A 26926-nucleotide genomic window follows, 5' to 3' on the forward strand; every position below is an offset into this window, starting at 1 on the left:
CATTAAACCACGAACTCTGCCTCCAGGATTGTTAAGGCCTGCCATAGGAGTGGCTTATAGGTTTATATGTGTCCAGTTAGGTTTAGATATAGGCATACTATATCTAAGCAAGGGGTGATTACACCACCTTGCCCCAGCTGAGTGATCAGCCAGTTGTGTCAATTTTGGATAGCCAGCTAGGGGTGGCAAAAGATATGCTGCAGCCCCTGGGAGGCCTTGGATGCACCTATGCCCTGGGCACCTATAGTGCTCTGTACAGGGGCTGATAAGGTGACCCAAGCCAGTTTAGTTATGCACCTAGGGTACATGGAATCCATTTTACAGAGAGAGCAGATAGCCTGGGGCCCTGATTAGCAGGGAACCAGGCCAACTAAGTCGAAAACCAGCTAAACACAAGGCAAAAAAATCTGGGGTAACCATAGTCAGGTAGCCACCTTCCTACACTAGGCAGCTTTATTAGCGTCAGCGCTAAGGGAAACACAGGGGTGTGACTTATTTTTATAAATACAGCACATCCCTGACTTTAAAAAATGTTGGAGAGCGGTGTTACCAAATATGGCGTAATACTGCACTCCTACATTTTGTTGTATATATATCCCCCTAAGTTTTGTGGGTGAGGCCAACAGCTATGCTGTACATCCAGTCACCCGTAAGCCCTGTAGGGCACATTTTCTTATGCAGATTTTACAGTAGTGACAGTGCTGTAGACAGGTGGTCTTCAAACGGTGGAGTGGGTGTCCAGCCCTGCCCAGCCATGGCGCGTTCACTTTGTCATTCTTCTTCCTTGGGTGTCTTTTATATTCGCCTCCATTCTGATACTGTTATTTTTGTATGTGTGAAGCCACGATTGAGTGTTTCTAGTGCTGTGTGAGAGTTGCGTTCTAGCAGGCAGTGGCGCGTTTGCTGTGTCAGTTGGTGGCCGCCCCCGGGTCTGCTGTCTGCACAGACTATTAGGCTCATGTCTTCGTGCAGTAGATCCCCCCGTGGTGCAACATGCTGACAATTCTTGGCAAGAAGGACGATTGAGAATGTCAGAGCCGCTTCTTAATTGTGTTTTAATTCCAATAACCTTTCGCCAATGTACTTGTTCAAATGTTTTTTTAAAGCGATAATTGTACATGGTTGCAATGTTCGAAATGTTGACTGCTACTATGAGAGAAACAATTTGGTTCAACATGAAGATTTCTTAGAGGATATTAGCCTACTCAATTCCCCTTGGATGAAGAGATCAACTGGTGGGCAAAGTGGAACCTCTGAGTGGTCTGTCAAATTATCAGATAGGAGTCCAGGCACCAATCTTTAAAATGTCAGCTGGTTATCAGGTTCCAAACCCATAATGTCCAACAGGAAGTCAGGAAGCCCAAAAACATTCTAAATCAGATTTGTAATATTGAATTGGAAACCCTGCACCAACCTTATGATATCCAATGGGACATCAGAACACAATGCCCAATAGGAAGTAGTAAACGAGGTGTATTATGGGAAATAGAAAGCTCCCGGCATCCTTTGTCACATCAAAGGTAAGTCTGAAATCAAACGTACAAAGTACAGTTTTAGGTCTAACTTATCCATTGCACCTCACTGGGAGCTCCCAAATAGGTGATGCTCTAACATCATCATAGACTGGTATTTTTTTAATGCAGCTTGGAAAGTTATCTATAGTCGCTGGTTATCCATGGCGGCTTATGTCTCAATCTAATGCTCTGCAGTGGAGAACATTGCTGAGGAGAAACAGCCATTGCAACGTGGCTGTTACCACGCAGTACCTTTACCACCCATATGTGACAACGCATTCACTGTTACTACGCATAGCCATTGCAATGCATTTTCTTACAACGCCTATGCTTTTACCACACATGTGTTGCACAGGTGGTAATGGCTATGAGGTTAACTGATTGGTGCTATCGGCGTCGTTGTAGTAAAGGTACTGGCTTGGTGACATCATCAGAGGAAATGGAGAGCCTTTCGCGTCCTCTTAACTACCTGTGCCATGGCTCGCCTGAGAAGAGGAGCCTCGTTATCCTGTAAAGGTAAGGGGGATTGGGCCTCGATTTAGGGTTTTAGACTGAGGGTGTTTACTTTTCTAAAAAGTTCCGGCGGGGGTGGTGTCAGAGCTCAGGGCAAGGGTCGGGTATTTTTAAAAAGGGCTCGGAAGGGCGGGGGTCGTGCTGGGGTGAAGTTTTAGGGGTTTAGTAAATATTAAAAAGTGCTCTGGAGGGTGGATTGTGCTGGGGTTAAATCTTGGGGTACGAATCGGGTGTTTTTGAAAAAGGGCTGAGGGCCAAAGGGGGAGTGGGGTATACTTTTAGGGCTCAGAGCAGGGGTTGGGATATTTAACAAGAGCTGGGGAGGAAAAGGTGGCAACAGGGACTGGTTTAAGAGCGAGGGGCAGGGAAAACCTTTATCACGCATAAGACTTTATTTACCGTGCATGCCTTTGCAATGAAAATTGTTGTAAAGGCATGTGCGGTAAAGGTATAATCGTAATAAAAAATGTGGGCTAAAGGTTATGCGTGGTACAGGTAATGGCGTTGTGACGCATGGGTGGTAAAGGCATGCGTTGCAGTGGAATGCATTGAACCGTTATACAACCCTGGCTGAGCTTCATAATCATCACTTGTGCTGTCCATGCTTCCTGAAGGTGAATCCTGCCATCCTCCAGATTCCATTCCCCTTGCATTTGGATTCCCTTCTGATCCCCAATGGAATGATCTTTAGCATCGAAAATTGCGTGTCTACATCTGCCCTCTGTCAATGCAAACCTGGCAAAAAAGCATACATTCCTATGCGGCCCACTGTAGAGTGGAACGAAACAGATCACTAACAGAACAACTATATATCACAAAATAATCTGGGTTTTATTTCAATATGTTACATCAGGTTCCTTACAAAGGCAGGATGCAGGTCCGTGAATCAGCGTGTCAATAAACAATTAAATTAGGTAAATTAGGGCTTTTGACTGTTTGCCTTTCTTGATAATTCTCATCTAGGTGATGGTGAGGGTTCAGCAGGTGAAAGGGAGGGCAGGGGCGAAATCATCAAGATCTGAGGTAGGACGTGTGGGTGCTCTGGATTGGAGGAAAAAAGCAGAACAAGAATAAACTAGTAGGGATAATAGCAAGCAGTATAGGAGGGGTCATGGGGTACCACAAGGTGAACTTAAGGCTTCTGTAACCATTTACAGCTTCAGTGCTAAAAGATACTGATTGGTCACCAACAGACGCGCCAATGCTTGGGGCCCAGTGTGTTTTGGTTTAGAACATTAGCCAGAGGCTTGTAAAACTGCCCATCCGAATAAGATTTTACATTTTGTGGTCCTACTACAGCTAACTAAATCTGATACCAGATCATCCAACTGAGATGTAGTGGTGGTACATTATGCCTCACCAAAACCACACCAACACCTCTGGATCTGTGTTCCTCTCTCAAACTGGGGTACTTTCATTAACTCGCCATGCTTCTATCAAAACCAAGCCAGCATTGCTCCTAAAGTCACAGAGGAGCGCAGATCAGTTTTTGAATGAACAAAGTAAGCAAACCGTATTGAAGGTAAAATGGAGAGAACAAGCTGCAGATGGGAGGCAAATGGAACTCGGAGTGGAAGCGGACAGATTTCTGAGAAGTGCAAAAATGGTGACCCTGTCCAAGAGGCGTTCTCTCATCAGCCCTTTCTGCTACACTTGATACTGCTGGCACTTACAGAGGTACACCATGGAGAGAAATAAACTTCCTGAGTGGACTCGTACAGTGTGTCCGAGATGCCTTTTCTGGCTCGCGTAGCCCATAGAAGACCTCGTTTTGCGTCAGTGCAGAGCTGCTGTGCAGTCTGTGCCCCCATAGGGGAGCAGCAGAGTTATCGCGAAACACAGTGGCTGGAGGGACACCTTAGTTGAAAAAGGAACTGTCCGCCATAGCAGAGCTCAACGGCTTCAAAGAGCTGCTTTCTGCAGCCCATGGACCCCGGGCTATGTGACTACAGGCTGCCTCATGTCCAAGATCCTTGCTTTTGTCAAGACAAGTGCTTTGCAGATGCTGAGCTGTTTCTGCCGATGAAGCCTCTTTCTCCGTGATATGTTCTTTTTCCTCCAGGAGTTTTCCAATGTGTTTCAGCAGTGACGGGAAGAATTCAGGCACCCCTTCATAACCTACAGGAGCATAAAGGAGAAAAACATTCATCAGAAGCTGCTCTGTGTTCAGGTCACTAATCATTGCCCATCGTACCATTCATAGATTTGCCCCTTCTTTGCTGACTTATAAATTTCAGATGATTGGCCCTAGACTTTTCTAGGGTCAGGACTGGGTTCTTTGACGCCAGAGCCTGTTCTGTAGCCACAGCAAGAGAGTGGAATAAACTTCCTTTGGATCTCCGCCAACTTCTCTCTATCAAGTTGTTTCGCAAGAAACTGACAAGTTTTTTTTATTTTTCCTGAATCAATTAATACAATTTTAAGTGCTTTATCTTTTTGTAACAGTTGTCATTTTATCTCCTATAGTGTCAAGAAACTTCGGTCTGCATACACTACACAAGTAACACATAACATAACACATGTAATGGGGAGAGGATGTGGTCCGTCGGCTAGACGCCCGACTTTGGTGCTGGAAACCAGGGTTCGAGCCTCGGGTCGCATCCACATCCTGTGATTCTGGGCAAATCAATTCATCTCCCTGTGCCTGAATGTGTAAGTAACCGGTTCTCATGTAAAGCGCTTCAATACCTTCGAGTCGAGTTCGCGCTATATAAATATGCAAAAATAAAATAAAAATGATTCCCATGCATTCAAGCCGCTAACAAACATCCTCCTGACAACCATCGGCCACAGGAACACTCAATAAGTTTAGAGATACTGCCTACTTGAAAGGGATTGTTTGCCAAGAAAGTGCTCCTAACCAGTGCAAAAGGAGCACCTGTGGCAAAATGGAAGGCGGCTCACAATGTATGTTTTATTCTATAGAAAAAATCAACCATAATGGGGGAAATATTTCCATGGTGCAGGTCGCCTCCTTCCTGCGCATTAGTGTCATTGTACTTCTCCTGTCCCAGGACCCTGGAAGGAAAAATCTGATTCCAAAGCCCTGCCATAAATAGGGTGTCAAATGCAAAAACAAGGTGATGGATGGAATGTTTGCATTAATCTCAGTCACTGGTAATCACTCGCGGCCACATCCTAGATCATCATTTTTCACCCACCATGCTACCTCAGTTTGGACCCAGCGTATGCAAATCAGTCTTGACCCTGTTCCTCGTGAGAACATTCCAGCCTGAACTGCCAGGCTAGTTCCTCCCTGAACTAGAACACAAACAACCCAGAAGCAGTTGAGCCCTTGTTATGATCTTCAGCCTGGTATAGCTTGGTTCCGGTGGCAGAGTGAGCCTGGGACCCACATCTGAGCATACTCAGCGCACTTACGACATCAAATGCAAAAACAACAAGGTGATGGATGGAATGCTTGAATTAATTTCAGTTACTCACAATCGCTTGGGGCTGTCATCCAAACCATTTTTTCTCATCCACTATTCCACCCAGCCATATGAAAATCAGTCTTGACCCTGTGCCTCATGAGAACAGTGCAACCCGAACTGTCAGGCCAGGTTCTTCCTGAACCGTAACACATGCACCCAGGATTGGGATGGACTGTTCCTATTGGAGCAGGGTCAAGACTGATCTGCATTTCTATATAGCTGGGTTCAAAATGAGATGGCATGGTGTGCAAAGTAATCAAGGGATTGAGATGCGGGCTGGGTGATTACCAGTGGCTGAGATTAATTCAAGCATTCCATCCATCACTGTTTTGTATACTTATAAATAGGATGGGCCTTCTGATGCTGTGCCAGTAGCAACCATCTTGGATGGGCCATTGCGAAAAAGTTAAAACAACTGAGGGTCTACAGACAGAAACCTAGGGGCATATTCCCAAGGGCCTTATCGCCGCTTTAGTGGGAATTTTTCCAGCTAAAGCGGCGATAATTTTATCGCCCTATTACCTAGCTGTCGCTAACACCAGTTAACGACAGCTAGTAGGAGATAGTGATCATCTTGGGGCCATCTTTGCATGTCAGCGATATTTATCGCTAATGACATGCAAAGTGGGCGTGCCAAGATGTTAGCGACTGGAAACAGTTGCTAACATCGCTATCTCCTATTACCTACTTTTGGAAATATTCGCGCTAAGCGCGAATATCTCCAGAAGCTAACGCCTGCCCAGAGCAGTTCTTAGGCATGTTATCCAATGGTAGGTGGATAACATGGCTAAGAGCATTAGCTCGGTAATGCATGAATATCGCTGACTTCTCAGCGATATTCATGCATTTCGGCTGATTTTTATCGCTTTTGAGATAAACCTTGATAAAAGCAAGGTTTATCTGCGATAAAAATCGGCGGAGCTTGGCGATAATAATATTGCCACTAAGCCAACATAGCGATAATTTTTGCTAGTTGTTGGTAATATGCTCCTTACTGTTTTCTCTCTCTGAATGAGGCAGGGAATTGTGAGTTTTGCAAGGTGGGAAACCCCTGATTTACAGGAGTTTACACATTCCATCTATTTCTAATTGACCCTTTAACACTCTGTCCAAACTCCCTTTTCCCCCTCATACTGGAATGATTCTGTGGCTGCCTGCCTCTAGTCTTTCCTGGTATCCACCATTAAGTAGTCTCTTAAGCAGGAATGTGAATTGTCCTCTGCTGCCTCTATCCAGTCATGGAAGTCAATTTCGAAAATTAAAAAAAATATATAGTCGGAGACATCTTCATACCCAAAGGTGTTACCTGGCCTTCTGCTGAACTACCATTTAGGAAGCCAGTCATTTGTCCTGCTCCTAATGTTCTAATGGGGTACAGGGCAAAGTAGCTTTGTGAAACAAAACACACTTGGGATATTGTCATGAGAATGGTTTTTGTCAGTGCACCTCGTGGAGTAGAACAGCGAATGAAGGGAACGAGACTTACAAGAGACAGAAGAGCTTCCTTAAAACTTTCGATTTCACATTGGACCAGCAGGGAGCCCTCTGTCAAAGGGTCACAATGCCAAAAAAGTGGAACATTGTGAAACTGGCAACGGGGTGAAGAAGCAGGAGAGGAGATTCAGAAGTCAACTGCCTGCTCCCCACCAGTACAGGCAGCTTGCATACAAACACTGGAAGCTACTGGTAACCGTACAATCAGGAATGGAGGCAAACGATGTTGAATTCCATTGTGAGTTGCCAGGAGTGGGCTAAGGCATTTTTCTACCACTTTATTTTGATCTGCAAGAAGTTGCAGTGCACCCACATTCAGTAAGGCAGCTGCAGTCAGTAGAATTGCCTTTGCAAATACCAATGTTGTCAGTACATATGCCTTTCAATCAAAATGCACACAAAAAGTGCTAATAAAAATGTACTGCAAGTCTGTGAAAAGGTGCAAATGCTAAAAGGCAGGGATTTGAAAATGAGGCTGAGGAATAGCAGTAGAAGCTCTAAAAATCATGAAAGCGGAAATAGGGAAGGTGTAAAAGTATAAATGTGCTTGGCCGTAAAAAATGTAAATTGCGGGGGGTAGAGGGTGGTGGGGCTGCAACCACCATATCAATCATTAGCAAAGCCAGGTCTTCTCTATAAGACCTATTTACAAGGTGTACAACATTGCAGATCATTTGCGGTATGGCGTAAAAAAAGAAGACATCATAGCGCTGCTGCCACGTCATTTTGTAGGCCAGTGCATGCAAAAGGACACAACATTTTTTTCTTTACAGATCCCAAATGGATAAGTAAATTTAAAAAAGTAGTGTGAAAGCCCCCTTAAAACATATCGCCAAAGAGGTGTAAACAAATTGGTTCAGATTGGAGAGGGGGTAAGGCAGGGCATAACCCAAAGAGGCAGGCGGATGTTAAACAAAATGATGGTGGGGGTTAAGCAACACGAGGGAGAGAACATGGGCGAAAGGGGGAACAACCTTTACAACAAAGCGGTACTGTTACCACGCAACTTTTACTAAGCAAGTCGTTACAACGACTTGCGCTGGGGGGCGCTCCAGGATAGTAAATAGTTTAATTAACTATCCAACTCCTACCCTACTATCCACGGGGACTGGAGTTGGAATAGTAAATTAAAATATTTAATATCCAGCACCCCCCAACGCAAGTCGTTGTAACGACTTGCGTTGTAAAAGTTGCGTAGTAACGGCACGCGTTGTAAAAGTACGCGTTGTAACGTCGTACATCCGGGCGAAAGAGCAAAGGGAGAGCAACATAGGTGCAGTTTGGGGTACATGGTTGAGAGTAATGTGGGGGGAGGAGAAAAGCACACAAAGGAGACAGCTGGAAAATCCCATGGAACGTTTACACAAAAACAAAAAAGTAGTTCCCTAAAAATGAGCAGAGGAAGCATAGAAGCCACCCAATCAGAGAGATGGCTATGCTCCAGGGGAGGGTCAAACGCAAGATGAACAGCCTGAAACAAGGAAACCATCCAAGAGAAAGCAAGCTAATAAGAGTGATAGTAAAGCAAAGCATGGGTAAACAATGGCTGGGCTACAAGGTCCTCTTTGTTCTTGGTAAGCCCAAAACATGTCTTTGGAAACCAGACTGCTTAAACTGTCTGGTACGCTTGAGCTAACAATGGGAGAAAATCACTCTCTCTTCACCAAACAAACACATCAACTGTTGAGGACAAATTTTAACACTGTCCTCACAGAATTGAAAATACTTGTTTCGGACTCACGTGTCCAGGATTTCTTAAAGGGTTGGTCTTGGCCCAAATCTTATCCACTTGCATCTAGGTAGCTACAGCCCATCATTGCGCTTTACGCCCTATAGAGGCCTTCAGTCAACCATCACACTATTCCACAAGCAAAGACAAATGTGTATACTTTGAGTGTTTTTCGACACTTCAAGCCTACATTTTGGAGGCCCATGCTAAGTAAAAGTTTGATTACCTTGCTGTGCACGTCCCAAACCTGGTGCTAATGGGAAACATGCTGCAAATGTTTTACCTACAGACACTTTATGGGAAACTGTTTATTGTGTTTTATTCTCGTTTATCATTGGTTTGCTGTACTTCGCTGTTCTTCTAAGAGCTATGGACCAATATCTCTCCGTCTGATCCAGATCTCTTGACAATGCTACCATAGTCACTGTCGTAAAGCCCACTGCTGCCAAATGGGACACATTGAGCCAACAATATTTAGTATGCTGGGACATATAGCGGTACTTACAACAGGAAAACAGAGTCACATAATGCAGAGTGTTTTACGGCTAATGTCAAGCGTGGCTGAAAATGTCACATAGGAAATGGAGTCCCTTGGTGGCACTGACAATTTAGTCTGACCCAGTTAATGGGAACACTGACATGTGTAAACTCAAATCACAACTCAAGATGTTGATTGTCCCCATCAAAGAAAAGCACCCAACATGCAGTCGAGAATGACTATCACAGAACCTCCTTACCTGGAAAAGCATTGACGTCAATCACAGCACAGCGCCCAGTCCGTGTGTCCACAATCAAATCCACACCAAGGAGAGACATCCCTAGTGCCGACTGCAACCCTCTCACCACCTGGATGATGATGTCCTCCGAAGGGCGGATGACTTCACCGGCTGCCTTGTCCAGCTGCAAGCAGATCCACAGTTCAGATATTTACAAGAGGGTAGGCAGGTCTCCATCACCTTCCTGGTACAACCATCTGTCTACCTCATTTGGGAATTAAAAGGACCAGACACTTTAGACTTCATCTGTCAGCATGTGTTAAAGACAGAAAGTATCTACCAGCAGGGTGCTATCAAAAGTCTGAGATAAGTGGGTGTCCTACCTCAGTGTACATGACAGTATTATGCATGCATTTAGCATGCGTACCTTCTGAACGCCCTCATTAGAACGAACGCGTCTTTAGCACGCATTCATTCAGCACGCAAGTCGTTATAACGACTTGCCTTAGGGGGCACTGGATTTTTGAATCGTTTCATTTACTATTCCAAATCCAGTCTGCCCAACAGTAGGGAAGGTGTTGGACTTTAAATCCAACACCATTCCACCAATGGCACCCACTAAAGCAAGTCGTTGTAACGACTTGCGTGCTGGCGCTGCGAAGGCACAGCGTGAATCTGGGTTCGTCCTGAAGGACGTTTCCCCTTGCAGACATGTAGATAAGAGTTGGCACCTTTCAAATGCTACATTGAAGGACATTTTGGGAGTAAATTAGAATTGTTATATAATTAGGCCCAAAATACAATTAGCCAATAAGGAATGAAAAGTAAAGAATGTAAGAAGAAGCTGAAGACATGTAGCAAAGTTAAATGCAGATCATATGTAGCATTCCATCTTTTCTCACACATAGTACAAGTACAGCATAGGCATGAGCAGCGCATGCTTCTCTGAGGTACAGAACAGGTCATCATGAGCATAGGCAGTGCAAGCTTCTTGCAATGAGTACATGTACAGCAAGGGCAGTGGCAGTCTTCTCTCACACACACACAACAGTTATAGAATAGGTAGGGATAATGCAGACCTTCCCCACAAAAAGGAGAGCTTCAGGTCAAAGTGCAAGCTTTCCTCACACAGTACAGGACAGCATGGGCAAGAGTTTATTTTGCTTAATTTGAGCCGGTGGTTGGTAACGGCAGATAAATGTCAACACTGGCACCGAATTGTCAGCACCAGCACTTATGATAGCCTGCCACATGGTGGCGATGTTTGTCTAATTTTATAATATACATTAAAAATGACTAATCCCTGTCGTTCAAACCATGTTATAGATTTGGGTGGCCTAGTATAGTCTAAATTGTCATACTCGTCATACTTGTAGGAGTATGATGGTTAGAAGTTGTGTTGGTACTGTGATTTGCAGCTCTGGCAGGGGCAGTGGGCCGTGCAAGTTGCAGTGGTTCCTGACGAGGACGCAGGTACCTATTATTCTTTTTTATAAATTAAGCACTGCACAAGTAGTGCAAGGTAAATTCACACACAATAAGGGTACAGCTTGCAGAGTTAGGGGCATATTTACAAGGAGCTAGCACCACCACAACGTCATTGTTTTTTACTCAGCAGCGGCGCAATCGGTGCTCCACACTGAATTTGCAAACTGACACTTTGGGCCCAATGCGTCAGTTTGTAAAGGTCTGCATCACATTACACCTGCTCCAGGTATAATGTATGCTGGGTAGGCGTTCACACGTTAAAAGCCACATAGAACTGATGCAGTGAAATTTACAACTTTTCACTGCATCACTCTACGACTTGACTGCGCCAAAGTCCCTACGCCTTCTCAAATCAGCCATAAGGATTGACACAGTCCTTTTAACATGGGACTCACCTCTGTGTTCTGACACATTGCTGGAGTTGTGTCAGCCTTACGACCAACTCCAGCAATGTGCCACTTTAGCTCCAAAAGATGCGTCAGAATTTGTGACGGATCTGTGAATCCTTGCGCCATGCAGCACTGTAATGCAAATACAGCGCATCCATGGCGTTGCTAGGGCATTTGTGGCAGGTGCGAGAAACCTGACACATCAATGCCAATGCATTCATTCTTGTAAATATGCCCCTTAGTACGGTAGTGGTCCAAGTTTCCATCAAATTCAGAACAGGTACAACTTAACAGGCGGAATAATAGCACTCTTCGCTGGACTTCCCTGCACACCTTCAGTGGGTGAAGTAGCAAGGCAGGCTTCCCCTGCATACATACTTGGAAAGAATGGCACAGGAAGCAGTATCATTGCAGGTGTCCATGGATAAAGAGAGCACTCATTCCTATTTTGCAAACACAGAATGTGTAAGTTCAAGGGTGCCACATCAGTGTATGCTTCCCCCACACATAAAGCAAGTGCAGTATCCAGCGAGGGATGGTAACAGTGACGGATAAAACCCTTTGGAGGCCCATAGGCAGTCGGAATTTCGGGACCCCCCTCGCAAATTATCTCCTAATACCAAATGCACAGAATCGTTTTACAAACTGACATCTGCAAGAAGATGAGCTTTTACGCGACTAACTGTTATATGAATCTGATGTCTCTGGTTTATGTACTTTAAGTTGTTAATGGGTACATTACATAAATACAGTATTTCCTCTATAGAGTTTTTAATTTAAAGTTTTCGTTTATTTGAGTTGATTCATTATTTTCTATCTTTTGGAAACAATATTCAAAAAAGCTTGATTGTAATTTTCTTTCAAGATTAAACCAATATTATTGTGACCCATTGTTACAGGCCCCTAAAAGGAGTGGGGCCCATAGGCCGGTGCCTACTGTGCCTAGTTGGTAATCCGGCACTGGAGGATAACCGCATTTGAAAAATGCACCACACGTAATAGAACTAACTTCGTCACCTACTCACTCAATAACTCACTGTATTCAAATAATGTGCCAGAAATGTGAAGAGTAAAATAACTACTTTACAATGATCATGCGCAAAGAAAGATTAAACGCTGTGTCAGCCCAGTCTAAAAATACAGGGACAGTCTAGGTTTTGACACGATGATCAAAAGGGAGTAAAATGCAACAATGGTACAATGCGTTTGCTTCCAGAGTCTCACATTATTTCTTCAGATGACAGTGGTGCTATGGTCAATCAATCAATCAAGAAAGCTTTATTCGATTGTAAAAGCAATCATAAAAGCATACAAACAATTCATTCAAAACTAATTCCTTAAAAACCATGATAATAACATTATACAAGATAAAGTTAAAAAGAAATTACAATGTAAATCCTACAATTTCAGACATTGTACTCTGCAAAGTAAGTATTCAGATAATAATAGATTTCCTCTGACGGAGCACTTTTTTCAGAAAGGATAACATTCTCATAACAGAATTTGTATCAGCTAATAACTGTAAAAGTAACTGTGACAGGCGACATTGTCGTAATCCAGACCCCCGTAAAAAAGGGACTAGAAACATCTGCCTATCACTAGAATAAAACTTGCAAAATAAGATGACATGAATCGTAGATTGGGGGAAATGAAATCACAAGGGCAGAGTTGAAGATCATGTGACCAATCATTCATAACAGGGAAAGTAACTAGACCAGGGGTCTCCAACCTTTTGTGTAGTGTGAGCTACTTCTGGTCAGTGAAAATCGTCATGAGCTACTAAACTCCAAGCAGCTCGCACATTTTTCGAGCGGCCCCCCCGCCCAGTTTTATTGAAGTTAAGCCTATTTCTTCAGAGCCCATGGGCCCCATACTGTGGCTTCAACACAATAACACTGAAAGAACCAACTTTTTTTCCCTTTTTACATGTGCACTGCCTTCTGCAGCACAGTGAGACAAAAAGCTAAAGCACAAGCCACAACAGTGACACAACAAAAGCACAAGCCGTGCAAGCGGAGGCTGATGCTTGTCAGAATGGGACAGAAAAGAGGCTCTGGCACCAAATTAAAAGCAGCCCCATAAGCCGGGTCTGATGGCTCACTGCACTAGAGCAGCCACTGCAGGGGCCTGTGCTTGACCTCATGGCTACAGGTTTAAATCCCTGCAGGTCCACTCATCCTTTCATCCATTTGAGGTCGATATAATGAATAGCCTTGAGTTGGGTAACAATAAACATCTGTTATTCAGCTCCAGGACACCTTCGGGTAATCGTGCGCTTTGCAACTAGACCTGTTATGTTATTAAATATAGGGCAGGCAAATGAAATAGCTAAAAAAAAAAGTGGCCCACATTTGCAAAATAAGTAAAACTAAGACATGTTGTAGGACGGTGTTTTTCAAGGTATGGAAGACTACTTGGCTATTTGTGCTTGCAGCAGGCAATGTTTGGTACTATCAGAAAAATTTACAATATAAGCAGCCCACTAGCCAATAAACTCGGCACACAAATATCCAAAAACCCACAGACAAGCATTGGCACAGACTACCAACCAATAAAATTGTCACACAAACAGACCACAAAACAACCATACATAACATCCTGAGTGGCCACACGACACCATGAAACAGTCAAGGCCTGACTGTGGAGAGGCCAGAGCTGGGAAGCCAGAGCTGCCTGTGTCCCTGAGGAGCACACAGAGGCCAGTGAAAAGGCACATTGTGGTCCAGCCCACCTCTGGTTCAGTCAGCACAGGCTCAGAATGGACCAGCTTGAGAGGTTGAAGCTTAAATGGGACATGGCAGGGGAGGTTGGTGACAACTATTGGATGTTATATTGAAGTAAAGGCAGGAGTCAGAAAGCTAGCATCAGTGTAACAACCTTTTTTTTTGTCAAAAGGCCTCCTGCACCTCTGACTTGTTCCCACACACAGCTGTGTTGCACAGGTCCATCAATCGAGCCTTTTTGCTAAGGGCGAGCAGGGAGTCTTCAGTCAGAGGGGTCTCGACATTCAGAGCAGTCTTTCATATTCACCAAGTAGTTCTCAATGTGGAATCTGGATTGTCGTGGTGTGGAAGTTAAATTTGCTCTGTAACTGGGTGCTGGCTTCTTTGAGCAATACCTTGGCATCAGCATCTTTATTGATCGCAATGTGAACCGATGACACTGGCTGCAACACAGTTAGTGCCCAGATGTGGTGGCTGTGCAGCGCCTTCAGTCTCGGGATGCGCAGCAGAGATTCCTTCACAGCACGAAAGTCTACTCTACGCCCCGTGAGTCCCTTCCATCAGTACAAGCAGCACATCCCTCAGTATGGCGAGTATAGTGTGACCCCCAGGACCAGGATGGAAAAGACGAGGAACGTACAGATGGGATCCACAATTTTATACTCTGGCTTGAAGTAGATGACGTAAGAAGCCACCAGTACCCCAGTACCCCAACGCTCTGCACCACGTCCCCCACAACATGAATGAAGGCAGCTCGCACACTGGTGATCTGCTCCTTCTCGGGGTGGTCTTGTGTGAATGTTCATGTGATCCTTCCGTAGGGCCATGACTATGACCATGCCCAGTCTGATGCAGGATAAAACCCACCATTACGATGTTAACTGCTCGTAATGGTGAGGTGATTAGCATAATATTCCCTGCCCACTCTCACCACGTGCTTCCGGTGCCCTCTCCCTGCCTGGCTCCATGCCCATGCTATCGCCCCCTGCACCCTGTATCGTGTTTCTGCTCTCTATCCCCCCTGCTCTCAGTCCGTGCTTCCAGTACCCCCTGTCTGTCCGGTTCTGTGTCACAGGACCCTGCCTCTGTCCTACTCCCTACTCACTGCATATCCATGGCTAAGGTCCCTGCACCTGTCCCTGCCCTGCTCATCACTGTCCTCTATCGCTGCACTCCCCCCTGTCCCTTGTTCTGCCCAACATGTCTGCCTTTCTGCCTCTGCTCCCTGTCCCAACCCCTGCACTCTGTCCTGGCTCCCGGACACGCTCTATGTTACTGCACCTTGCCCATGCTCCCTGCCCCTTCTCTAACCCTACACTGCCCTTATCCTGCACTTGCTCCTGTCCTGAGCCCTGTTCACCGTCTCTGGCTCTCACTCACTCTTTCCTTGCCCCCCTCTCTCCCGGTCTACGTCCTAAGTCTGTTGGTGACATCTCGACAATCTTCTCGTCGAACCCTCTGTCTCTCTCCATCCCCACTGTCTCTCCCCAGCCCCTCTCTCTCCTCCTACCCCTACTGTCTCCCCCAGGCCCCCTCTCTGTCATGCCTCTCACGGTATCTCTGCACCTCCACTGTCTCTCCCGAGCCCCTCTCTTGTCTGCCCCTCACTGTCTCTCTCAGCCCCAACTGTCTCTCCCCAGCCCCTCTCTCTCTTGCTCCTCGCGGTCTCTTTCAGTACAGCGGCCCCTCTCTCTCTCTCACTCTCTTTCTAGCGCCCCAGACTCTCCCTAGCACCACTGTCCCCTCCTGCCCCTTTCTGTCCTGCCCCTCACCGTGTCTCTCCAGCGGCCCCTCTCTGTCTCTCTCCGGCTCCTCTGTCCCTCCCCAGCCCCCCCTCTCTCTTTCTCCCCATCCCCTCTCACTCTTTCTTTCCAGCCCCTCTCCTAACACCTCCTTCAATCTCGTAGTCACAAAACCAGAGATTATCAAGTCACCACCCAGATGGCAAGAACTGAGAGCAAAGACCTACTTTGCTCCAGCCTCGCTCTGGTTCCCACGCCCCTCTCTGGCTCTGTCCCGCCGTTGCTGTGGTCGCAGAGCTCATAGTGCCCAAGCCCGGCCTGTGCAAAGGGGGAGGAGGGTGTGTGTGTGTGTGGGGGGGGGGGGGGGGGGGGGGGGAGAAGGGGTGCAAAACTCTTGCACCGGCTACAAAGTCCCCTCCTCCTCTTCAGCTGACCTTCCTCGATGACCTCCGCTGATCGACCCTCTCGCAGCACTGACCCTCCCCTGCCCATTGTTTCTCCCTTACCGGGCCCAGGTATATTTCCAACAGCCACACCACTCAGTATCCCTCGGTGCACCCGGCCCTCGTCACCATTCCACCGCGAGACTGCAGCAAAGGAACGTCATCCTCTTCGTCATCCTCTTACACCCCATCCAAGCACAAGCCAATTGGAGCAGCTGCGTTGGGTGAGGGCGGGCAACAGACATGGAAATAAGCCTAAATAGCCCAAAATAAAACTAATGGGCTACTAAATTAAGCAGCACTCGGCGAGCTACTCACAGGGTCTCGGCGAGCTACCGGTAGCTCGCGATCGACCGGTTGGAGACCCCTGAACTAGACTATGGGATGTTCCCAGCCTAAAGCGAGTTAATAAAAATCTATCATAGGCTCCTGGGACGAGAGACAAATAGGGTTGAATATTAAAAGTTGTTAAAATTAATTGATGATGATGAAGGACCGAGGGCTTTAAAATCTCTATTGTCATTCTCTCGGTGTCAAGCAGCGTTAAACACTCTCTTCTTAGGTCCTTTCTGGAAACTATTTCAATAGAAGAGGGATTCGTATACTAATGTAACTGGCCCAAATCTTAAAAAAAGTTGTGCACATATCTCAGCCAGGGAATCTTCATGGCTCCTTCCAATTTCAATATGTCTGAAATGATGTCTCTGTTTAAATTAGTCTGTGGTTTTGTCCACAGGCTGTGCCATAATAGCACAGGCGCAATCCTAATGGAGTCAGTAATTAACTGAATACCCAGTTCATCATTATAAGTCCTAGCATTTTTAAACTCATTTCCTTCTTCCCTTTTTTTCCCCTGTTCCTTTTTTCCCTTTTGTAATTTCAACATTTTCTTATTGTATTAAGCTCTAAATAGGCAAATGTCATTCTGTTTTCAAGACAAACCTGTATTAATCTCTTGTCCTGAAGATGATGCCCTGTATCTAAAGTCGGGCATCGAAACGTTGTCGACAAACTAGCACCATATGCACCAGAAATGTTTAATAATAACCTGTGCAATGGTGTGTTGTAACGTAATTAAGTCTGTCCACTGAGTACAAGTATACAGACCGCCTTGTTCGCTCTCTTGCTTTTTTATTTTCTCTGTTTTGTCTTGTTTACTGTGGGTCACAGGTCGTGCCCACTAGTCTTTTATGGAAATTCTTGTGCTACTGTTTATAACCAGTGAATAAAATCCTGTCCGGCTGGACAAAGAACATACTTACTATAAAGTGTATGCCTATCATTATTCCGATCCTTCAAATACTAGGGTCCACTGTTCTCTATAATAAAATACTCAGTTCATCATGGCAGACACATCCTGAAGTACTTTTTGGTACAGCTAAAATGTATTTAAGAAAGGAGTTTTCAACTATCTGTATAGGGGAAACCCCCATATTCCACTCCCGTAAAGTGCAGCAGAAACCTATTTAGCCTTATATACTTTAATTAGTTCTGCTGGTGGTCGCTTGCCAAGCTTCCTGGCGAAGATAGTGAGTGCAGATGTAGAGCGTAAAAGGGCTAGTTTTTTAGCAGCCACTGCTTGAACCCAGGAGTCATTCTGGGAAAAAAGGATGCCCAGATAGGAGAATATTTTTGTATCCTCGATCCTTTTGCCTTCAATAAAAATATCTCTGTTAATCCTGAAGCCTGTGCCACAGCGCATGATAAAAGTTTTAGTGGCATTGACCCTTAGACCCAGGTCTTTCATAAAAAGGGTAAAGCTATTCATGACTCGCTGCAATCCCACCTGAGTACGTGCCATTAAAACAGCGTCGTCGGCATATAATAGGGCTGGTATTGGACGACCGTTAATCTGAGGAAAGTCCTGGTTACCTTTACATAGGGCTTCCTCCAGCCTGTTTATGTATAAATTAAAAAGAAAAGGGGCCAGGACACAGCCCTGCCTGACACCACTCTTAATCAGGAAAGCGGCTGTACACTCGTCCTTTACCCCATAGCGTACGCGTGCCTTGGCATGGTGCTATGGTCAAGATGCAAGGGTGGCCTTAGCATTATATTCGTACAAAATGGAAAAAAAAATATTCATCACATAAGGGTCTCAGAATGATCTCAATTTATCAAACATAGGGGCATATTACCAAGGGCCATTATCGCCACTTTATCAGAACTTTTTCCCGCTAAAGCGGTGATAATTTGATCGCCCAATTACCAAGCTGTCGCTAACACCAGTTAGGGACAGCTAGTAGGCGATAGCGATCATCTTGGGGCCCGCTTTGCATGTCAGCGATAATTATCACTAATGACATGCAAAGTGGGCGTGCCAGGATGTTAGCGACTGGAAACAGTCGCTAATATCGCTATCTCCTATTACCAACAATGGCTTAGTTTTGGAAATATTCGAGCTAAGCGCGAATATCTCCTAAAGTGAACGCCTGCCAAGAGCAGTTCTTAGCCATGTTAACCAATGAAAGGTGGATAACATGGCTAAGAGCATTGTCACGATAATGTGTGAATATCGCTGTATTTACAACGATATTCACAGATTTCGCCTGCTTTTTATCGTTTTAGAGATATACCATGCTAATAGCAAGTTATCTCAGCGATAAAAATAGGTGAAGGGCGGCAATAGAAATATTCCCGCTAAGCCAACATAGCGATAATTATCGCTAGTTGTTGGTAATATGCCCTATAGTTTAGCTGGTTACTTGATCAGCAAGACAACTGCAGTGTCAATGATGCTTCTGATAACACACTTTTCTGTGTATCTTTTGTTTTAATTTATGGATTTCATTCACTAAAGACTGATCCTTTCCTTTACAGCGATGCACTCGGTAGTATTGGGATCAAGAATCTGCAGCTGTGAGGTAAAATAGCTCCCAAGCCAAATGGCATTCATAGTTCAACTTCTCAGATTTGCAAACTGATAACCTTTTTGGTCTGCGGAAGAAAATAATGTTTCATGCAGCTTTGTGTCCTGACTAAGGCATCGCTATCATCTCAAACAAGCATTTGCGGAGACAGTGGCTATAAAAAAAATCAAACTGAAATGCTTCGATTGTAAGTGCACACTATCCTTGGCACGTGGCTTCATTAGCAAGGTTTCTTGCCTCCAATTCTAATACTAGAAACGCCACTGGAACACAGATCCAGAAAGAGCAATGCTTGTCAACGGTGATCAGCTTGAAATGTAGCAAATGCTCCATTATAGTACAACACAAGTAGTCTGTTTTGGTCAGAAACAAATCATGAGGCGTAAATTTTAAAAAAATACTTGTGAAATTGTTTTATTTTGAAGTTCTTTGTAGCTTTCAGAAAAGTAATCCAGGCACTCGTCCCTGGCCCGGGCAAACTTATTGGAGCCAGTCCGCTCAAAGGCCTTAACTTGGGCTCTCGCTCTGCATATTTGGGTTGGGGGTTCCTTCGCCACACAGTAGATGGTCAAGTTTGGCTTAATTTGCAGACGAAAGCTTAATTTGGAGGGGGGTTTGTCAGACATGGATTAGATCCCTGGTGGTAGGATATTGGAAAGGTCTCAGGTTCTCGTGGATGTGGTAAGTTATTAACTCCGAAGGGGAGTTGTCAATAAACTAAGATAACTAGTAAAGCTCACAAGTAACGTGTAACATTATGAGCAGTAAAAGGGAAGTCATTTATTTACACAGAAAGCTCTAGTCAACCAACAAGTTTTGTTCTTGATGTGGACCATCAATAACAAAGAGTATTTTACTTCCCCTAGTTAAGAACCTTGCTATTACCGATTTTAGAGAAGCATAAAGCAAGCTACTTCAACTTAATGATGATTAGAACATTTTTTATGTGGGTACATTTTTAAAATAGCTGTCCGGGCTCTATTCACGATGAATACTAACTAGAAAAGGTCTATAGTTTATTGACATATTCTTTGGTTTTATACCGATTTTCTATGAAATACCAGTTTTAAATGAATAAAGACTTTTAATTTATAAATTTATAAATTTATAAATGTACTTTTATGGATATTTTTGTTTCCAAATAAAGAAATGATTGATTGATTGAAATTTATGTTGCATCCAAATGCACCATCTCTAGGCTCTCTTCAGCCTTTTACATGGGCTCCAGAGTGTGTGCACACCACAACTATGTTTCTGGAAATCCTGGTCCAGCGGTTTTGGCCAAAGACACTCCTAAACACTGTAGGGCCTGATTTAGAGTTTGGCAGACAGTGTACCCAGCCTTAAAACTTTCTGCAGACATATGAGCATTGACACTTTCTTGTTACAAACGTTTTTTTACATGTAGACGGTATCCTTCGTATCAGATGCCAACCATAGGCCTTGGTCCCTGTGATCCCCTTGATCCTGTCTCTGTTATATGAAGTCTCAACATTTTCAGGCTACTATATTTACTGGTCCAAGAGTTAAGTCCCACTCATGACACAGCATCAGACTATGACAGATAAGAGGCCTGAGCACCAAAGAAAAAGTGGTCGCCATTTGTATAATAAGTAGCTAAAAAAGTGCCCCGTATTTGCAAATTGGGGCAGGTTTGAACTTGTAAAGACACGCTGTATAAGGGTTTTGCAAGGTAAGGAAGATTGCATGGATTTGAACTTGCTGCTCTAATATCAGGAAAATCAACAGTAAAAGTCAGCCCAGCAGACTACAAAACAAGCTGACAAACAGTAACAAAACCAGTCCACACACTGACCTGTTAGGCCACTGAACGATCACCCTATAGGTCACTTATGACTAAATTCGCCATGAAAATATTTTTGCAGGTCTCCCTTTTAAGTGGGTACTAAAAAATCTGAAGTACCTGGATATCATGCTCAGTAGAGGGCTAACATGCATTGTTTCTGATGAAAATGCGAAAACCTTCTGTCGATTTTTCTTCCCCACTGATCATGTTTAAAATTGTGACTTTGGGGCAGAATATAAATGGTGAAGATGACTGTTGCACTGAGATTTGTCAATTTTTTGTTATGTTACTGTTTGCAATACCAAGATCTACACTAGCGGAAATAAAGGGGGAAATTAAAAAGTTCACCAGGGGTTTGACACGAACCATACAAAACTCTATATTATGAAGTTATCTGGAGACTTCAGATTACCTCATATAGGGTCCTACTACTTCGCACATCAGTTGGCATCCCTTTAAAGGCTTCTACCATTCTGTGTCAACGGACTGAGATGTGTTCAGATTGAGAGACAATTAATATCCTTGTAAGGCTGTTTCAATACATTGTACAGTGGGTTTACCAAGACCACCGCCATCATGTGGTGCATTGCCCATTTTTAGTATGTTAGTAGTACTACAATAGCATTACTACCATATTACAAAATGCTACTCATAAACCTACGAGCGAAGGTTCCAACTCCGGCTCGCTTAACTTTTTCTGTGCGGAGATCTCTGTCCTGACTGTGGAGTATTCACAATAATGTATACGTACATGTTTTAGTAGTAAATGTGGGAGGTACTCTGGGTGGCAAGAAAAAGGGGAATACTCACTACACAATCGGAGGGGTTAAGAGAGGAATAAAGAGAGGTTTAGGGAGGAACGTGTATCACCCACAAAGGTTTTCACAAATTGCACTTTTAAAGTTACTACAGCAAAAAAGGACCTGAAGCAGTTGTAAATATACATATAACATCAAGCATTCCAGAGGCTCTAGAATCAATAGGCTGAAAAAGACAGTCTGAGAGTTAGAGGGGTAAAAAGCAAAAGAAAATGGACACTGTGCAGAGAACTAAGCTCAAAAACAGGTACGATGCAAATAATGTTATGGTATATGATGTATTATGATATACACAATATGTTGTTCATGATCTGATATTATCTGATATTATGTAATACAATATTTTATATGATAAGACATTATAGCGTTGTTGAGTAAAACAGGAGCAGAGTAAACTGTCAGTCTGTGCCCTATTTGGTCCCAACTGGCCCACACTGGCTTTAACCATAAACAAGAGTGATATTGGTTCAAGAATGGCATTCCATGCTCTGGATTTATTTGTGTTTGTTTTACTATGACATGTGTGTATTTTTAAGCTACTGATCACGGTCGGTTAATCGATGTACATGTGTGCTTATTAAACTACTCACCCTCTTCAAAAGTAAAACCTTTTACTGCCTTGTAGCCTAAAATGAGCTACATTTTTTTCATCAATGTTTTGACATACTGCCACATCTTTCAAGTGGAAAATATTATTTATAAAGGGCAAGAAAATTCATTCTAAATACAAACTGAAATATCTTGGTTGGGTAAGTTCCCAATCTTTCTAATCCAATCTTAAATAGCTCAGAGGTAACCAATTGCCTTCAAAAATACACATCAAGATAATTGGCCTCCACCTGTGTTAACTTGTAGTGAGTAACATCACTTGGGATCATTTAGTGTTTTCTGTAGGTTCTCTCTGCTGGACAGTGTGTTTCCATTCGAAGCCAAGACTCAACCATGAGCACCAAGGTGCTTCATTACAAAATTCAGGCTAAAGTTGTGGAGTGGCGAAGATCAGAGGGTGGGTATAAAAATATAACAGCGGTAAGACTACACGCTATAGCTAGAAGGACCTGAACCACAGGATGTGTCTGGTACCATTTATGAGGGATTTCCATTTGCATAGGGAACAAAGGATTCCATCAACTTGACACAGGGCTGGAATGCTTAGGGAAGCTATAATGCAATTCAGGATGCTGCAATAAATGTTGGAGTTCACAAGATAATTGATGGTTTCCATACTGTCCCACATACATAAGAAAGTAAATATCAACTTAGAAGAAGAATATGTACTCACTGCAGACAAATGGGAGCAGGACTCAGGTTTGGAAACATCTTGGCTGTTGAATGTTATTGTTTTTCTCTCTTTAAACAAACAGGATAAAGAAACCATTATGGACTTTCTTTCGACACAGTCGTACTGCCACATATGACAAGGAGATAGTCAGTCATATATTCAACTGTGAGCAAATGCTGCATTTTTGTGACTTTCGTAATATACTCAGGTATGGCCGGTGCACTTAACAGCAGCGTGCTGGTAGGGTGTGAGTGGAGGGTAGGGTGTGAGTGAGTGGGGGGTAGGGTGTGAATGGGGGGCAGGGTGGGAGGGAGTCAACATACGACGAAATATGGAAAATAAAATTTAAAAAAAAGAGAACCGCGTACCTTGCACTCGCCGCATCGCCGTGCGCAAGGTAAGTGGTTTTATTTCTTTTTTTATTTAAATTTCCTTATTATGTCACCTGTCAACTTCCACCCCTCCCCCCGCCTCACCATCCCACTGCTATTACCTGCACTGACCGACCTGAATGACTGGATGACTGTGCCACAATTTTACCAAAAAGGTGTATTGCCATCATCAATAATATAACCAATAGCATATCAACAACAACTACAGCTTCAGCAACATGAACCGCAACCACAATCAAGAACTACATTACCATCATCGACAGACCCTAACTAAAGTGAGTGAGCCTTAAGTCCAAAATCACCTTTATCAGAATAAGCACCATCACCAGTGATAACTTCAGCAGCTGCAACCCGCTCTCAAGATCACCATCCCTGTAAATCCATTATCAACACATCTTTCCTCACAAGAACTCTTCTTCAACATCAGTACCAACTCACCAACTGTTAAAATGTTAAAGGTTCCATAACTTTGATGCAATCATCATTAATAGTGCTTTGTCTACAACAGTACTGACATCTTTACTGAGATGACCAAGTTATCCCTTCCAACATGAAAGTCAACAATACTACAACCAATCAATCAATACCACTACTGGTACCAATTCCCAAAACAACAGTGCATCACTACTGATACTGCTACCTCTGCCAATGTTACAGTCCAGCATAATGCCCATATTTGAAGGATATTACTTCTGGCATGTTTATCACCATCGCCACTGAGGCTAGTGATAACAAAAGTTAATTATAACAAATAAAAGGCACGTCTACCAACAGTGAAAATATAACTTAAAACCATCAAAACGTTGTTGATTCCCCTAATGGCACCTACCACTTTCGCGATCTCCTACCACAAATAATGCATTTGGCACCAGAATTCAGGCTGATCCTACCAAAATACTTACAAACAGCCCTTAGGGTTACCACCAAGTTTGAACATTATTTCACCTTGATACACCAATTGGATTCCAGCAAGGTCTGCTGAGCATAAAAACAGTAACTGGCCTAATATGATGTACCAAATGACTATGATGGAAGGAAAGTTCTAAAGATTACCTGATTCTCCAACAGGAAAATTCTTCAGGGACGGTCTTTGCACCACAAAGTGTTCCGCGCCCACCACGAAGACCTTGAACAGGACAGCATTGTGGTTTATGAAACTCTGCAGCAAGCAGGGGGGCTTTACCTCTCGGAGACCCTCGTGATTGAAGATCAAAGCCATCTGTGGAGAGCATCACACTTTTTAGTACATCAATTCTCCACCCATTCTGCACAATAAGCATTAGGCCCTGAAGTAACACTCAGTGATTTAAGCAACACTTATATTTTGCATATATTTAAATTATAGATGCTTTGTACTAGGTTTTCACTTTCCTCAATATTGTGTTTGGGCATCCTGTTGCAAACCTTTTCCAAAATGTGACTATGTCATCCTTCAATCACATTTAGCGCCCTGCAGTAAACTCAGATTGGCAATATCTGCCTTCTTAGCTAGTACCGCACAAACACTTTTCCTATGGCAATAGACCCTCTTCCGTATTATTCATGCCTACCCAGCCTGCTACACCTTCTACCTCCTAGTCACCAACAAATGACCCCCTACCATCCTTATTTCTTCCGGTCCTTTATCTCTGCCCCCTTCTGCCCATACCCTGCATCACTCTTCACCCTTGCAACGCCCTCCCTAGCCTGTTAATTTACTATCCCTCCAGTACCTCCAAACATCAGGAAGATCCAGAATCTGGTAATATTCAAACGGGAAGTGAAGAGCCTGCTGATGAATAGATACATTACTTAATGAAGTTCACGGATCATGGATTTGCTATAATACTGCCTTAGTACAGATCATGTACGCCATCAAAATAGAAGGCTCAGACAATACTATAATGGAATATGTATCCTAGGATACGGGAACAACCCAATAGCCAACAGGAATGGAGATTTAATTGAACAGAAGAACAATATCTTTCATGAACCTATACCGTGCTACCTCATACATGAACCTATACCGTGCTACCTCATATTTGTTATATATACATGTCTTGTATTTTATTTAATCATAGCATACTTACTTTTGCTAACGTCACTTGTGTTACGAATTTATATGTCATCTACCTCACTGCGATTGCTTGCTAACGATGTATACATATGTAACCTTGTTTCCTTTTTCCTACCTCATGTTAAGCGCTCTGATACCCACGGGTCTTGTTCGCGCTATACAAAACTTTATAATAAATAAATAAATAAATAAATACCTGACTTTTTCAAACCCTTCCCCCCCCTCCCTCTGGGCTATCCCTCTGATTTCATGGCCTTTCCTCTACAAAAGGGTACATATGTATATTTTCTATCTGAAAATGAGTGCATTGTTTATAACTGTATACTTGAACCTGATGTAAAATGCTACAATGTGCCCTTTAGTGGTTACAGCTAACTTCATAAATGAAAGAACTATAAATGTATGTTTTCATTCTTATCAATGGCCAAGAAAGCATGGACACTCTCAGTTTTAAGTACTCACCTCTGTATCACTCTATATTCTCTATAACAGCTTCAATTCCACTTTATAGTTTTGTGGTTTGAGAGGCAAGGTAATCAAACACTTACCTGAGGTCAACCAGTCTGCCATTAGGGGAATGAACTTTAACTTTTTAGAGAACGTGCATTGCCCTCTCTTATATGTTCTTGAAGGCTACATAGATATTTTTGTACAAAGCGTTTGATCTTAGACCCCCACCCACCCTTTCCTTGATGCATTGGACCAACTCACCTCATGGGAGCTGGATCCATGGGCCACCTGAGTTTTGCAAACTGCAAAATAAAGATAAAACAGTCTTACACAACACAGCTACTTCCACACGGTGTCAAATACACCTGTCGCCTGTATGCTTTGAGCAGTGAAAATCAAAAACTGAGAGTAACATTGTAAAATGTAGTCACCTCGGGGAATTCAAGCACCATAATGAGTAACATTACATGAATGTTAACTACATGTTGTGGAACTGTTGTCGAATGAATTAATTGAATGAACATCTGTATCTAACTTGTGATGAAATGCCAATAAAAATAAATGTTAAAACAAAGGAAAGTTCTGTGTTGTAGTCCCTCGTGGATTGAAGGCCAAAAAGCAGAGCCTACTTCTCTGTGCCAGTAGCGTAGAATATTTAGTGGTGAAATCTATGTTTGTTCTTACAGCAGTAGGATTGGGACCTTTGCTTTAGGAGATGTACAGTGCCTTGTGCCCCCCACATTTTTTTAATTGTTTTCTCTCCTCTCACAAAACAAAGTGCATTAACCCAATCCAGGGGGTAGGCAGAGACTGTCTCTCCACTGCCCAAAGGCCAGACTCGATTACCAAATACCACATCTCCTTTAAGAAGGGTGTTGGTCCAAGTTAGCTTAGAGGATATGTGCTGCACTCCCACCAGAGAATGTAGAATAATCACATAATTAGGGAAAAGATTATATTCACCCAGACCTGCTGTCAAAATGACCACATGCATTCTTGGGTGAGAAGGAACCTACGCATATTCCCCTTCGATGGCCTCTGTGCGCTTTAGGTGTGGGTTTCTAGC

At 43.6% G+C, this 26926-nt stretch overlaps 1 protein-coding gene and 1 pseudogene across 2 annotated transcripts in view; both read right to left on the reverse strand.

Moving 5' to 3' along the window:
* Positions 1-2837: 2837 nt before the first annotated feature.
* LOC147692525 (inositol-tetrakisphosphate 1-kinase-like) overlaps positions 2838-26926 on the reverse strand; it is a 214896-nt gene continuing 190807 nt past the window's right edge. For both annotated transcript variants that reach the window (XM_086938741.1, XM_086938742.1), the window contains 5 exons: positions 26122-26162; positions 24408-24573; positions 22963-23030; positions 9422-9584; positions 2838-4145 (listed from right to left, as the gene is read on the reverse strand). In XM_086938741.1, coding sequence (XP_086794867.1) covers positions 3886-4145; positions 9422-9584; positions 22963-23030; positions 24408-24573; positions 26122-26162 — 698 coding nt within the window. In that variant the 3' untranslated portion in view covers positions 2838-3885. The remainder of the gene's footprint in view (positions 4146-9421; positions 9585-22962; positions 23031-24407; positions 24574-26121; positions 26163-26926) is intronic.
* On the reverse strand, positions 14133-14918 carry LOC147692526 (proton-coupled zinc antiporter SLC30A2 pseudogene; annotated as a pseudogene).

Source organism: Lissotriton vulgaris, chromosome 9 (genome assembly GCF_964263255.1).
Source record: "Lissotriton vulgaris chromosome 9, aLisVul1.2, whole genome shotgun sequence".
Classification (NCBI taxonomy): Eukaryota; Metazoa; Chordata; class Amphibia; order Caudata; family Salamandridae; genus Lissotriton; species Lissotriton vulgaris.